A 13,855-nucleotide genomic window follows, 5' to 3' on the forward strand; every position below is an offset into this window, starting at 1 on the left:
TTCTGTGTCCTTGTGTGAGGTCTCTGACTTGTCCTGTCAGCCTAGGGGCAACCCACATAGCTACCTGTGAACAGGGCCTTCAGTGAAAGGACCATGAAGGTGCCACGGGCCGAATGCTAGTGCAGGTTCTTTGGTGTTGACCATTGGTGCTCTCTGCCTGCTGAACACTTTGCAGCCCTTTCTCTTCCTTGTAGGTGGGGCCCACAAGTATCTGTCAATCATTCCCGGTAGGACTCCTGCAGCAACCCTAACTGATTTCTTCATATCCACTCCCTCCTGTTTCTCCCGGGCCACTAGCATTTTAAACTTGATTCACCCTATACACTTTCTACTAAGTAATTCCCAGTTTCTCATTAACTGCACCATAGAATCTAGGTTTTCTCAGGTGGTCTTCCTGGTTCCAGCTCTCTCCTTGCAAGGCCGTAGCCCCTCTGGTTTTGCTGTGCCCCTGCTCTGTGCCCTGGCTCGTGCTGTTCCTTTTATATGAACTTCTTTTTCTTTTGCCTGGAACTCGGAGCCCCCTTCATTCTTCAACACCCAACCCACACTGGTGCTGTAGTTCTCCTGTCACAGTAACACTGGGACACTTCCCTCCTGTGCCTGGTCACCTTGCCTCCCATCCCCCACTTGTAGTTGTGGAGAGCACAGGTATGAGTCAGGTGGGCTGGGTGTGACTGAGCTGGACCACCGTTGACACCAACATTGTGCCAGATACCCACCCCTGTTCAGCTTGCATTTGCACAGTAAGGTGCAGACATTAATAGTATTCTAACTAGGGTTAGTGAAAGGATCAACTCGGGTCCTATAAAAGAAACCACCTAAGAGCTACCAGGTTTTTCTCCAAAGATGTCAGTTATCTGATTGTCAAGGCAGAAGTTGCTGTTGGTACCTTACAATGCCCTGTCAGCTGCCTAAAGGTCACCTTAGCTCCAACTGACAGATATGCCCATGGCCTTCTACAGGAGACAGTTACACCTCTGCCCCAGGGCTTTTGCAGGCTGCACAAGGCTGTTCAGCCCTTACAGAGAGCCAGAAAGTTGGCAGCTATGGTTAGGACATAAAGGATCAGTAAACACTGTCTTACTCTGCACTGGAACGTGGGGAAACCTCTACAGAGTCTCTTGGAAGAGCCTCAGGAGGACTGAATCAATCCCAGTTGTTCACTGCCAGCACCCAGACCTTTCACCAGCTTCCTCTCTTCCTGGGCCACTCCTATTGTCCTCACCTGAGTGCCTCCCAAATAAGACGATAGGTATTTAGATCAACCAATCACCACTGCTAATTCCTCCACCTTTCCCTTTTCTGATCTACTCTTACAAAACTGCAAACAGGGAGACAAAAGTGAAGCAGCCACAATGGGGTGGTGACATTCCTGGGAACCTGGGTTTTAATGTCTATCCTATCATAAACAGTTGGACATAATGAAAAAGAGGATTCTGCAAGGATTTCTCTGGAACAATGCAAAGAACATAGCATGAAGTATGTAAATTCGTACAGGTGACACAGTGTTGTTAGACTGTGGTGCTCCAACTAAGTATTTACTTTGCTGTTTTGAAAATCCTCCATCAGAATGCAAAAGCTAACAAGCCATGTTCTTTTCTCTTCCAGCCTTCTGGGGGGAGTCTGATGACAGTAACTCTGAAATCGAAGCTGCTCTACGTCCTAGAGACCATGATATGCCTGATGATTTTGATGATTTTTATGACACATAAGCTGTTGCATACTTAGCAATAAAGCCTTTAAAACAAACCATGACTGTGATTATGTGTAATTCCCAACATAAACATATCCTTCTAAGTTTGCTAGTTGTGAAAGGGGAGAACAGACTATCATCATTCAAGCGAGATTTCATGATAGAAATGTGAACAAGGTTTGGGAAGTGGCTAAATAGTACACTTGCCTAGCATGAGAGAGGGTCAGGGTCTTGATCCCTAGTACCAGGGTGCCCTATGGGGAGCCAGTGTGATGGCACACAGCAACAGGATGGTGATTTCCAGGCCATCCTAAGCTATCTAGACAGACCCTGCCAGCCCAGCACTTGGGAGGTGGAGGCAGGAGGACTAGAAGTTCCAGGCTTGTATCAGCTATATAAGACACTCTGGTAGTTTGAATGGCATGGCTCCCATAGGCTTATATATTTGAATGCTCGGTCACAAGTTGGTGGAACTGTTTGGGAAGGATTGAGAGATGTGGTCTTGTTGGAGAAGATATGTCACTAGGGGTGGGATTTGAGATTTCAGAAGCCCATACCATTCCCAGCTAGGTTGGTCTCTTTCTCTGTTTCATGGTTGTTATCTCAACAGGTAAGCTCTCAGCTACTGCTCCAGCACCATGCCTGCCTGCTGGCTGCCATGCTGCCAGGCATGATGGCCATAGACTCTGTTACCCTCTGGGACCATGAGCCCCAAATTAAATGCTTTCTTTTATAATTTGCTCTGATCATGATGTTTTGTCACAGCAATAGAAAAGTAACTAAGGCAGACCCTGTCACACAGGATTCGACTAGACATCACTCCAAAGATATATTGGGCCAGTAAGCACACTAAAAAGCTATTAGTCTTCAGGGAAATGCAAGTCAAAAATCACAGAGAGATAACACTGGGATCTCAAGAGACAATACAAGTATTTATGCAGATGTGAAGAAAGCATATAAACTGCTGGTAGGGTTGGATAAGATATGGTACAGCAGTTTGGAAAACAGCCCTCAAAGGGTTAAACACAGACTTGCCCTGCCATCTAACCATTCCGCTCCAGGAGAAATTATATCTATGCCAAAATGTGTTTTAAAGTGCCCATAGAAGTGTTATTCATAGCAACTAAAATGGAAATAAATGCCCATCACCTGGTAAGTGATAAACAGTGAGGTCTGTCCACACAATGAACTGTCAGCACTCCATAGAAAGGAATGGAAACTGATGTTCTACATGGGTAACCCTTGAAAATACAACACTAAGGAAAACAAGCCACAGAAGAGTGCTAGTTTATAATTTGTTTATATAAAAATGTGTTCAAGGCTAGCCTGGTCTACATAGGGAGTTCTCAGCTAGATGGGGCTATGAAGTGAGATAAATACAGATTTTAATAATAATAATAATAATAATAATAATAATAATAATTAATAATTAATAATTAATTTTAAAATTAAAAGTTGAAGTATATGTGGTGGGTAGGTGTTTCAGTTGTCAACTTGACTACATCTAGAATTAACTAAAACTCAAAGCAACTAGATACAACTCTGTGGGGCTTTTAATTAAGTCATTTGAAATGGGAAGACCCACTTTTAATTCAGATCTTTCGAGGTGAGAAGATACACCTTTAATCTGGGCCATACCTTCTGCTGGCAGCTAGAATCATCTTGGAAGAGAAATCTCAGTTGAGAAAATGCCTCCTGTGGGCAAGCCTGTGGGGCACTTTCTTTATTAGTGATTGATATGGGAGAGTACATCCCATTGTGGGTAGTGACATCTCTGGGCCCATGGTCCTGGATGGTATAAGAAAGTCTACTGAAAAAGCCATGGGGAGTAACATATAGAACAGAAATTCTAACATTTCTACAGGTGCCAGCATCCGACAAGGTCTTTATGCAGTATCATATGATAGAGCAAATGGGTAGTGAGTCAGGGGATAGGGGGCGGGAGTAGGACCAAATTTAATCCTCTAGCCAAGCGGCATTGCTCCATGACCTCCGCTTTCATTCCTACCTCCATATTCCTGGGTTGTCTTCCCTGGACGATGGACTACAAACTGTAAGATGAAGTGGGCTTTGCTCATGGTGTTTTATCACGGTAATAGAAACCCTAACCAAAACAGAAGCTGAAACTAGGTTTGTGGAATATTGCTGTGACAGACCTGACCATGTTTTTTAAAGGGATTGTGGAAGGATTCTGGAACTTGGAGCTAGAAAATTGAGTGCTCATGGATTGAATGGCCTCTTCTGTGGGAGCCTGGAAGCCAAGGACGTTCAGAGCGATGCAGACGGACTTGTGAAGTTTTGGAGGGAAGCAAAGACTACTGAGGCCATTTGTAATATTTTGTGTTAAGACTGTGTGGTGCTAGGCAACTCATCTGCTGAATAACCTGCTGTGATTTACAAGAGACCAGTGAAAACCTTTGCAATGGATGCTGCTCAGCTGGGGCTGAAGAATCATCTGTGATTAAGAAGAGACCATCATTATTGAGGGAAAATCTAGGAATTATTTCCTCAGGGTCAGCATACAGAATCTGTAGTCCAGTCCAGAGAAGGTCAAGGCTGTACCTTGTGCTGACAGACAAACTTGGTCATGTCTAATAGACTCCCCCCCACCCCCAGGTAGTACTGGTTTTGAAGGCATGAATGGATCATAGACAGCAGCCAAGGGTTGACACTGGGGGAATAAAAGAGAGGCCACTCACTGGTGAAGAAGTTGCAGTAGAAGCTCCAGGATGAGAAGTTGAGGCTTAGTACTGCATGGTAACAGTGCAGCCCAATTGGAACAGGAGACTCCAGCACTGGAGAACCAGTATGATGAGACAGTGACCAAGCACAGCAGTAGCTGTGCAGCAGAGCTGGCTTAAACAAATGAGATAGAGGACAGAGCTGGAGAATAGAACTGTCCAAACCCATTGGAGCTCAGAAGACCAGGAATGGGTCCTAGAAGTCTGGACTGAGCTTCACATCATTGGACTTGTTTTGCTTGAATTCAATTAACTGCCCCTGTTATTCCCGCCTGGAATAAGAAAGTTTCTTACTTATTTTTTTATTTTACAGGAGTCCACAATTGAGACTTAGAACTTTTAAAGAGACTTTGGATTTGCAGAGAGAGTTTGGAATTTTAAGGAGACTTTGGATGTTTTAGAGAGACTGGATGTCAAAAAAGATTTAGATGCTTTAAAAAGACAACTTTAAAAGTATTTGGTTTTTTTTGTTTGTTTGTTTGTTTGTTTAAGACTGGTACAGGGAGTGCCACAGGACACAGGCCAGTAAGCAGCATTACGTCATGGTCTCTGCTTCAGTTCCTATCTCCGGTTCCTGTCATAACTTCCTTTGATGATGGACTGGGATGTGGAGGAGAGTAAGACAAATGAACTCCTTTTTCTGGAACTTTCTTTGGCTATGGTATTTTATCTCTTAGGTAGAAACCCTACAACAGACAGCCAAAAGAAGACAGCATAGGTACAAGAAGAAAACAAGGACGTGGGGCAGAGTTAGCAAGTGCTGAAGGGAAATATTTGACTTACTTTGAACAACTGTGAACAGAAATTTAAGAACCGTGTGTAAATCGCCATGTCCTCAGTTAGTAATCATAGACATGTAAAACAAAATGGAGACAGTCACTCCCAGCCCCTAAGTGACCAGGATGAGCGGATGTCCCTTGCTGATGGACAGTCAAACCAAAAGGCTAACCTGCCCTGACCAATACTCTTCCAATTATGCATAGACAGCTTGACATGTAGAGTTTAGATTTAGACTGATGAGACTCTCAACTCTTCCTAAGTCATCACTGAATAAATACCAAACTTTTGAATACAACTTTGAAAACAAGAAAATGAATCCTTAATTTTATTTATATATATATATGTGTGTGTGTGTGTGTGTGTGTGTGTGTGTGTGTGTGTGTGTGTAATATACGTATGTATATATTGTTTTTGCCATTGAGACCCTTGAGAATTGAACTTCCATGATGGGTGGTCTACTGGTGATGCAATTGTCTTTGAGCTAAACTACTTCTATAAGTAACACTCATAAGAAATTTTCCATAATAAAACATTGGTTCGCCAAGTAGGACTTTGGTGGTCTTCTGACTTTGGTCTGTAATCCATTCCCTATCTGGAGTGAATAGATGTTTGTTAACATCTGCCCAGGCATAGTGTCATACAATACTTGTTCTCAATAGAGAAACCCAATTCCAAGGTGAGTTATGTAAACCACTAAAATTAAGTTCACTGAATCCTATCCCTAGGAACCCATCCCTGTAACTGCCCACACCTCATCAAGGCACAAATCCTATGAAGATAAGTCTTAGCTGGAGACCTTAAGCCCCACACAGTTGCCTGTAGCTGCAGCCACTAGATCTTCGTTATTCTCAAATGTTTCATTTCAGTGAGTTGTTGTTCTATGTTCAAATTCCTTTAAAGTGATCAGCATGCCACCCTGTGCTCTCTGATTTTCTTCAGCACCACGGGGTTTGCTATGCTCAGCATTTAGTTGTGTTAGTGATTGACAAGATTCATTTAGGCTCCAGTTCTCTTTCTTCATCTTTTCCTCAAACAAGAAAGACAAGACTAAGCAACTGCAAATCCTAACTGCTTTCGTTTAATTCTCAAGCTTCTGTCCACTTTCAATATCCCTGTCACCAATGGTTGTGTCCTTAGCAAAGTGTTCTGGTGACAGTCAGATTTCATTGGATCAGTTGGATAAAGCTGGCAAAAAAAAAAAAAACCCCACATTAAAAATGATTGCAATAATTCCAGCCCCAAATCCAGGCAGATAAGAATGATATTACTCTATAACTTAACCCGACCGACAGGCAGGCCTCGTCCAGTGGAAAGACTCATTGGCATTCAGCAGCTAAGATTTCAAGTCCAACTGCTTTAGGTAGGTTGTAGATATTTGCTTCAAAAGCATCTGGAAATCTCTGGCTCCTTGAAGTAGCTCCCTTTAAGTCTTTTTGAAAGACATAGTGCTAACATGCACCTCCTTCTGCTGATGTTTTGCATTTTCTCAGGCCAGGCCAGCCATGGACACAAAGACTAATATTTGATGACAGATGGCTCTGGTAAGTCCATATCTCACTTTTGGAATGCAATTGATCGCCACGTTCCTCTAGAGCCTTATTTATTATACTATCATTGTGCACAGACTCATTAGATGTAAAGCATTCTGCCAGTCAACTTGATCCTACTCTCCCCCAGCTGTCAGGCTGGCAGCTCAAAGATGGTGACAGATGATACTGATGGACAGTACCTCTGCCATCTCTCGCTTTCCCAAATAAAGCTACTCAACTAGGAGAACATGTTGGAAAAAGAACTAGGAAGCCACTGTGCAGTATGCTACTTTTAATCACCACAGTGGTCACTAAACAGCACTCCTGGGGTCCTGCTGGCAGGCCTTCCTAGCACTGGCAAGTGCATACATTACCACCATATAAAGTAAACCCGAATCTGACTGCATTCCTCTCTCCAGTCCTGCAAAGATGCTGCCAGTTCCACATGTGGTCTGGACTCTGACTGAGGCAAATCTTTCTCCTGTTTCAGATATGCCTGCATCCAATCTCAGTGCAAAACACTTCCCGTTGGCATTTCAGCAACAGTGTAGTAATTATTTAGTTAACTACTCATTCCATAGGAGCATCCATCAAGGAGGACTTGTGGTTTGCCAGATTCTACTACAGGCTAGATGTAGAAATATGGATTTGCTCTCTGCCCCCATGGATTTGTCTGTTTCACAGGGGGAAAAAGAAGAATAGATCACCTGAATATGAATTGTTCAGAATGGTGTTTCAGTTGCTAGGACAAATGGGCAGCCAAATATAGTGACTTAGGGAATACTGGCGTTTGTTCTCTAATCACAGATTAGTGGCTCTGTCTGTCTTTTAGGCAGACTTCAGAACTTAGAACTCAGAGTCCTTTCCATTTTGTTCTTCTACCATCACCAGGTTACCATACTGGTCTATGTTGCTGTGGTGGTTTGAATGTGCTTGGCCCAGAGAGTAGTATTAGGAGGTCTTGTTGGAGGCCTTTTTGGAATGGGTCTGGCCTTGTTGGAGTGGGTATAGCCTTGTTGGAGGAAGTGCATCACTGTGGGGATGGGCTTTGAAGCTCTGCCTGGTTCAGAAGAGTCAGTCTCTCTTGGATGCAGTTGGATCAAGATTTAGAACTCTCAGCTCCTTCTCCAGCACCATGTCTTTCTGGATGCTACCATGCTTCTTGCCTTGATGATAATGGACTCAACCTCTGAACCTGTATGCTAACCCTGATTAAATGTTGTCATGGTGTCTGTTCACAAGCAATGGAAATCCTAAGACAGTTGCCAAGTTTGGCTATAGGCTCTAAAAGTAGGTGTCATAGAAAGGAGAGTTCCTTCTTGCATTCTGTCTTAAAATATGTCTGGAAACAATCTTCATCTGGGCACATGCTGCTGAGAAGAGGAAGGAATTTTGCTGGGCAATTGACCATCTGCTACATCATGCCATGTGCTTAGTATTGGAAGAGAAACACATCCAGAGAGGCTAAGCCATGCAGTGATTAAATGTTCAGGTTCAGGACCAGACAAATGTATACTGGAATCCTAGAGCTCTGCACATTATCTGACATCTGAAGGTATTTAATAGATTACCTGTGAATAGAGAATATCAAGCTTAGATAGGGACATAGCCTTTGGGCTGAATCTCAAAAGGCCAGCAGTTCAGCCAGAGGACAGCTGGGAGCTGAGTCACTGTGGGGGTGGATGTGCCACCTTAGCACACCATCTTCCCAGTAAATGATGAGAATGTTCTCATACCATAAGTGAGGGGGTCTGTCTCTTTGTGAAGGCAATATCTGAGGATAGAAGTGCCAGCAAACTGAAGTGTGGGTGACAGTGTGAGCCAAGAGCTAGGAAGACAGCCAGAACCAACCCCAAGATCACACAGAATATCACCGCAAAATGTAGACCACATTATTCCAGTTCATTCCAGGTCTGGTTTGGATAGGCCTACCAGGCTGAGAGATCTTCAAGAATCCCAAGTTGCTTAGCACGGACAATACTGTCCTTGTGGCTTTCAATCAATGGCTCTTTCCATGGGCCATGAAGACTTGAGTGAGCCAGTGAGCTGTTCTTCTGTCTTCTCTCTCACTGAAGCCTTTCCCCAGTTTCTGGCAAAACTGTTTTTTTGTAGGGTGGGGAAGAAACAGGTAAACCCTTGGGTCCCATTTAGTAGCTAGTGGGGTCCCTAGAGCACTGGATGAAGGAGAGGTGCTGTCTAACCCAACCTAAGCGTTATGGTCCTTTACCCTGCCATTCTAACTTTTTTCTAAACCCATTTTTGACAGCTCACAGAGCAGTAGCTTTCCACAGGACTCTTTCATGCATCCTTAGTTTGGGTTAACTATCGCACCCCCTCTCCTTCTTCCTCCAGACCCCATCCTCGCTTAAACATGTCTACCCCAGTACTCTTTCCCTCTAATTTCATATCACATTACATGCTCTACTGTAATACTCATCCTTAATGCCTTCTCCCATTCATTATTCCTGTCCAGGCTCTTACCTTCTACAGTCACTCCAACTTAAACATACAAATCTGAAATTTCAAACCTAGGATCCACCTATGAGAGAGAAGCAGCAATTGTCTCTCTGAGCCTGGATTCTTACTTAGGATATTTCCCAGCTCCATGCACGTGTCTGCAACGTCCACAGTTTTGTTTTTCATTGCAGCAGAATGAAATTCTGCGTGTATATTGTCACATTTCCATTAATGTCTCATCTGTCCATTGACATCTCAGCCTGTTCCATATTCTAGCTGTTGTGAACAGAGCTGTAGCAAACAGTATGAGCAAGTATCTCTGTGTTAGGATATAGAGTTCACTGGGAATTTGCCTTATGCCTAGGAGTGGTATAGCTAGATCATGTGTGTGTGTGTGTGTGTGTGTGTGTGCCATCACTGTGTTGTTTTGTTACTGAATCTCTCTCTCTCTGTCTCTCTCTCTCTCTCTGTCTCTCTCTCTCGCTCTCTCTCTCTCTCTCTTTTTTTTTTTTTTTTTTTTTTTTTTTTTTTTTTTTAGCTTTTTTTGATACAGGGTTTCTCTGTGTAGCCCTGGCTGTCCTGGAACTCACTCTGTAGACCAGGCTGGCCTCGAACTCAGAAATCCCCTGCCTCTGCCTCCCAAGTGCTGGGATTAAAGGCATGCGCCACCACTGCCCTGCTCTAAAACTGTCTTTAACTACAGTTCCAGGGCATCTGGCAGCCTCTTATGGACTCCAGAGGTATGCATGCACATGAAGCACATGACTCTGTCCTCCTCCCCAAATAAATCTTTAGAATGATTTTTTGTCTACTTCTGTAAAGTTTGAGGTGGATTGCTCTGAGTCTGAAGATCGCTTGTGGTAAGACAGCCATTTTCACAGTATTGATTCTTCTAACCCATGAAGACAGGAAGTCTTCTCATGGTCTAATTCATGTCTTCTTCAGTTTCCCTCCTGAGTTGTTTAAAAGGTTTCAGTGCAGAGCTCTTTTCCATCCCTGCTTAGGCTTATTACTAAATAGTAGCTTGTGTGTGTGTGTGTGTGTGTGTGTGTGTGTGTGTGTGTGTGTGAATCATGAATGAGACTGTTTCCCTGATTTCTTTCTGGACATGTTTGTTTTTGTGCTAATTTTGTATCCTGCCACTTGGCTAAAACTGTTTACCCATTGTAGGAATTTTCCGGTGGTATCTTACTTACTGTACCACCTTTCTACGTGACCTGGCATTTCTTCCTCGCTCTGCATGCATGTGATGTAAGGGTTTCCTTTTTTCTTCTTGGTGCTCTTTGTGCCTCTTAGGCCTGAACAGTTTCTCCTCTTATCCTAGGTTTTGGGAAACTTTCTGCTTCAGTTGCATTGAATATGGGTTTTATGCTTTTAATATGGAGGTCTTCTCCTCCTTCGATGGCCATAATTGTGAATTTGGCCTTTTCCTGATATCCCAAAGATCTCACATGTTCTATCCATGTGTTTGATATGTTTATCAGTATCTTTAACTAAGTATGTCAGTTCTTCCACTGTGCCTTTCTTGGGCACTTTTCCTTCTCAGTCTGTTCTGTTGGTGAGGTTTTCTACTGAGCTTTTGTTTAATTTATCACATGGTCTAGATCCAGTGTTTCAGGTTGAGTTTTCTTCATTGATTCTTTTTACCCTCTTCCTCTTTCTTTACATGTGCACATCTGTGTGGCGTGTGCATTTTGACACGTGTAGGTATGTGTGTGCACACTGCTGGAGGCCAGAGGTTGATGTTGGGTGTCTATTTTGCACTCACCAGTCACTTCTCCATCTGTAGCCTCTGCTTTGGATGTTGCCTCTCCTCCATCTTGTGGTATTTGAATGTTGTCTCTGCTTTTGTCTCAGGGCACTTTTGCATGAAAAAACTGCCTTTGTACTCTTCAAAGCTGCCTAATAAAAAATGTATTTGGTTCGAAGAATCAATCTCTTTTCTCTGAAACCATCAGAATTAAACTGTGCTAGTAGAAGAAACAGGAAGAACTACCGGGGACCTGACTGAAAAGGCCCAGAAGAACTATCTAGAATGCTGAAATTGTTCTGTTTCTGTTACCTATTTCTGAAAAGGAAATTGCCCTCAAAATGATTTGTAGAAAACAACTATATAAAGTGGAGACTGAAGCCTGCGATGCCTGGGGCGTCAGCTGGAGATCGTAAGGACCCTGGGACTTTGTGGTGACTCACTCACGACTCTGGCTATCAGGTGCTGTGCACTACTCAGCTTCTCACCACTGTAGCAAAATATCTGAAACAATCAGCTCACAGAGGAGAGGATTCTATTTTGCCTCGTGGTTTCAGAGTTACCAACACATGGTTCTTGGTCCTGTTGCTTTGAGTCTATGGCTATACACGACGTCATGGTAGGAATATGTAGTGGAAAAGACTATGGTGGACAGAGGGAGGGAGAGGGAGGAAGGGACAGCATTCCAACATCCTCTTCAAAGGCACATTCTCCAGAGTCCTAATTTCTTCCATGTAGGCCCCACCTCATAAAAGTTATAACACCTTCCAATAGTGCTATGGACTGGCTGCTAAACATTTAACACATGAAACTCTGTGGCATTTCAGAAGCAAAGTATAGCAAGCTGTCAGCAAGAGCATCTACACCTGGCTTCTCCTTGTGGCTTCCTGACTTCATTTACAGCACAGTGAATGGATTTTAAGAAACAAAGGGAGGGATGGAAAGAGGGAAGGAGAGGTAGAAAGGAGGGAATAATAGAGAGTGGACAGAGGGCAAGGGAGGGACAGAGAAACACTTCAAGGTAGAGTCAATGTCAAGCTGTTTAACTTAGTTTTAGAAATCATATCACATGGAAGAAAGTCACCAATGCTAGTTCAAATTAGAGAGAAAGGAACGATTGAGGGAGTGGCACATAATTTGCAGGCTTGTTTTAACTTTCATTTATATTTTTAGACTTATTTTATGTGTTTGGATGTTTTTGCCTGCCTTTATGCCTGTGTACCATGTGTGTGCCTGGTGCCCATGGTGGCCAAAAGAGGATACTGGGTCCCTAGAACTGAGTTACAGACAAATGTGAGTCACCGTATGGGAGGAGGGAATCAAACCCAGGCCATCTTGGAGAGCAACAGTTGCTTTTAGCAATCGAGGCATCTCTCCATCCCCTTCAAGAAGTTGTTAAATACCTGCAGGCCTATAAAACTGTCAGAGCTCCCTGAACAAACGCTTAACATGTGTATCTTGCAGTGTGCCAATTGTAGATTTTTTTTTTTTTTTAAAGATACGGTCTCACTATGTAGCCCCAGCTGGCCTGGAATATACCTCCATTTAAAAAAAAAAGAAAAGAAAAAACAACAAACATGATTGTCCCAAACTCTAAAATGAGAGTCCCTTTGCCTTGCTCTACATAGTGCTTGTCACAACCCATCAGAGCATTGGGTATTGACTCCATCATTTGTTTGCTGCCTCCTTCCCACTCGCCATCCCAACATGGTCATAACATCAAGGACTTTTATGCCAAACTCAAGTCAGAAACATGACAGCTACTCATCCAGCACTTGTGGAATGCACACAATAGCTCCAGGAAGGAAAGTGGAGGAGGCCTACACAACTGAAAAAAGGGGTTCAGGCAAACATGGAGATGAACCTCTGTCCCACCAACACTGACGAGTAGGTAAGATGATCTCCAGTTCAAGTTCAGTCTGGGATACTATGATATTTCATCCTCACTGCCAACTTCACTGGACTTGGTATCATGGAGGAAACACGCCTCTGCTCATATCTGCAAGACTCTTTCTAGACAGTTTTAACTGAAGAAAGAGATCCCACTTTGCATGTGGCCATTGCCATCCTATAGGCTGAAGCTCCAAAGAGAATACAAAGCAGCAAAGGATAAAAGTGAAAGAGTGCTAAGCAGGAAAAGTTCACTAAAAAACGACAGTTTATTATAGTTTAAAAGTCACCCCACCCCACTCCCCACTCAGAAGGTAGAGGCAGGTGGATCTCTGAGTTTGGAGCCAGCCTGGTCTACAAAGTGAGTTCTAGGACAGCCAGGACTATACAGGAGAACACGGTCTTGAGAAAACAAAAACAACAAACAAGCAAACAACATGGTAAGCTGTACATTTCTGCAGCTCCCTAGAGAACAGAAAGACTGAGTTAAGCTGGCATGGAGGTGCCCCATGGTAGACAAGTTACCACGTCACGAGCAAAGGGACATGTAGTAAGAAAAAGCCAAAAGTGGCAGAAAAAGCAAACTTTCAGACCACCATTTAAAACGAAAACAGAAAAAAAAGAGGGAGAGAGAAAGAAAAGTTGTCTCTTTCTTAGTAAGAAAGGTAGGCAGACCCAGAACTTATGGTAATTTGTATAACTGGGCTAGGGGGTAAGAATTCTGGGAGGGAAAAATCATGTAACCCCTTTAAAGGGATTATTCTGCTTATCTCTGTAGCATGGTTTAAGGCAAGCCCACCTTCCAAGGCGTGGCCTCCTGGCCAGGTGATCGTCCAACCTGTCTGAATTAATTCCTTTGTCATTTGGGTGACCCCGGCTAGACATTCCAACCTTTAATGGAACTTTACTGCTCCTTAGTCAACACGAATGTGAAAAGTAGCATTGCAATTACATAGTAAGACACAGTCTCAAAACAACACATCTGACTAAACCAAACCTGGGCTTAGGAGATAAC

The 13,855-nt window shown here is 43.3% G+C and overlaps 1 protein-coding gene across 3 annotated transcripts in view; it reads left to right on the plus strand.

Annotated features, from left to right (window-relative positions):
• The window catches only part of Kiz (kizuna centrosomal protein), a 103,945-nt gene extending 102,196 nt beyond the window's left edge, over positions 1-1,749 (plus strand). For all 3 annotated transcript variants that reach the window (XM_076929918.1, XM_076929917.1, XM_034496019.2), the window contains one exon: positions 1,609-1,749. In XM_076929918.1, the coding sequence (XP_076786033.1) occupies positions 1,609-1,712 (104 nt within the window). In that variant the 3' untranslated portion in view covers positions 1,713-1,749. The remainder of the gene's footprint in view (positions 1-1,608) is intronic.
• Positions 1,750-13,855: the final 12,106 nt, after the last annotated feature.

This window comes from Arvicanthis niloticus, chromosome 2 (genome assembly GCF_011762505.2).
Source record: "Arvicanthis niloticus isolate mArvNil1 chromosome 2, mArvNil1.pat.X, whole genome shotgun sequence".
NCBI classification, from domain to species: Eukaryota; Metazoa; Chordata; class Mammalia; order Rodentia; family Muridae; genus Arvicanthis; species Arvicanthis niloticus.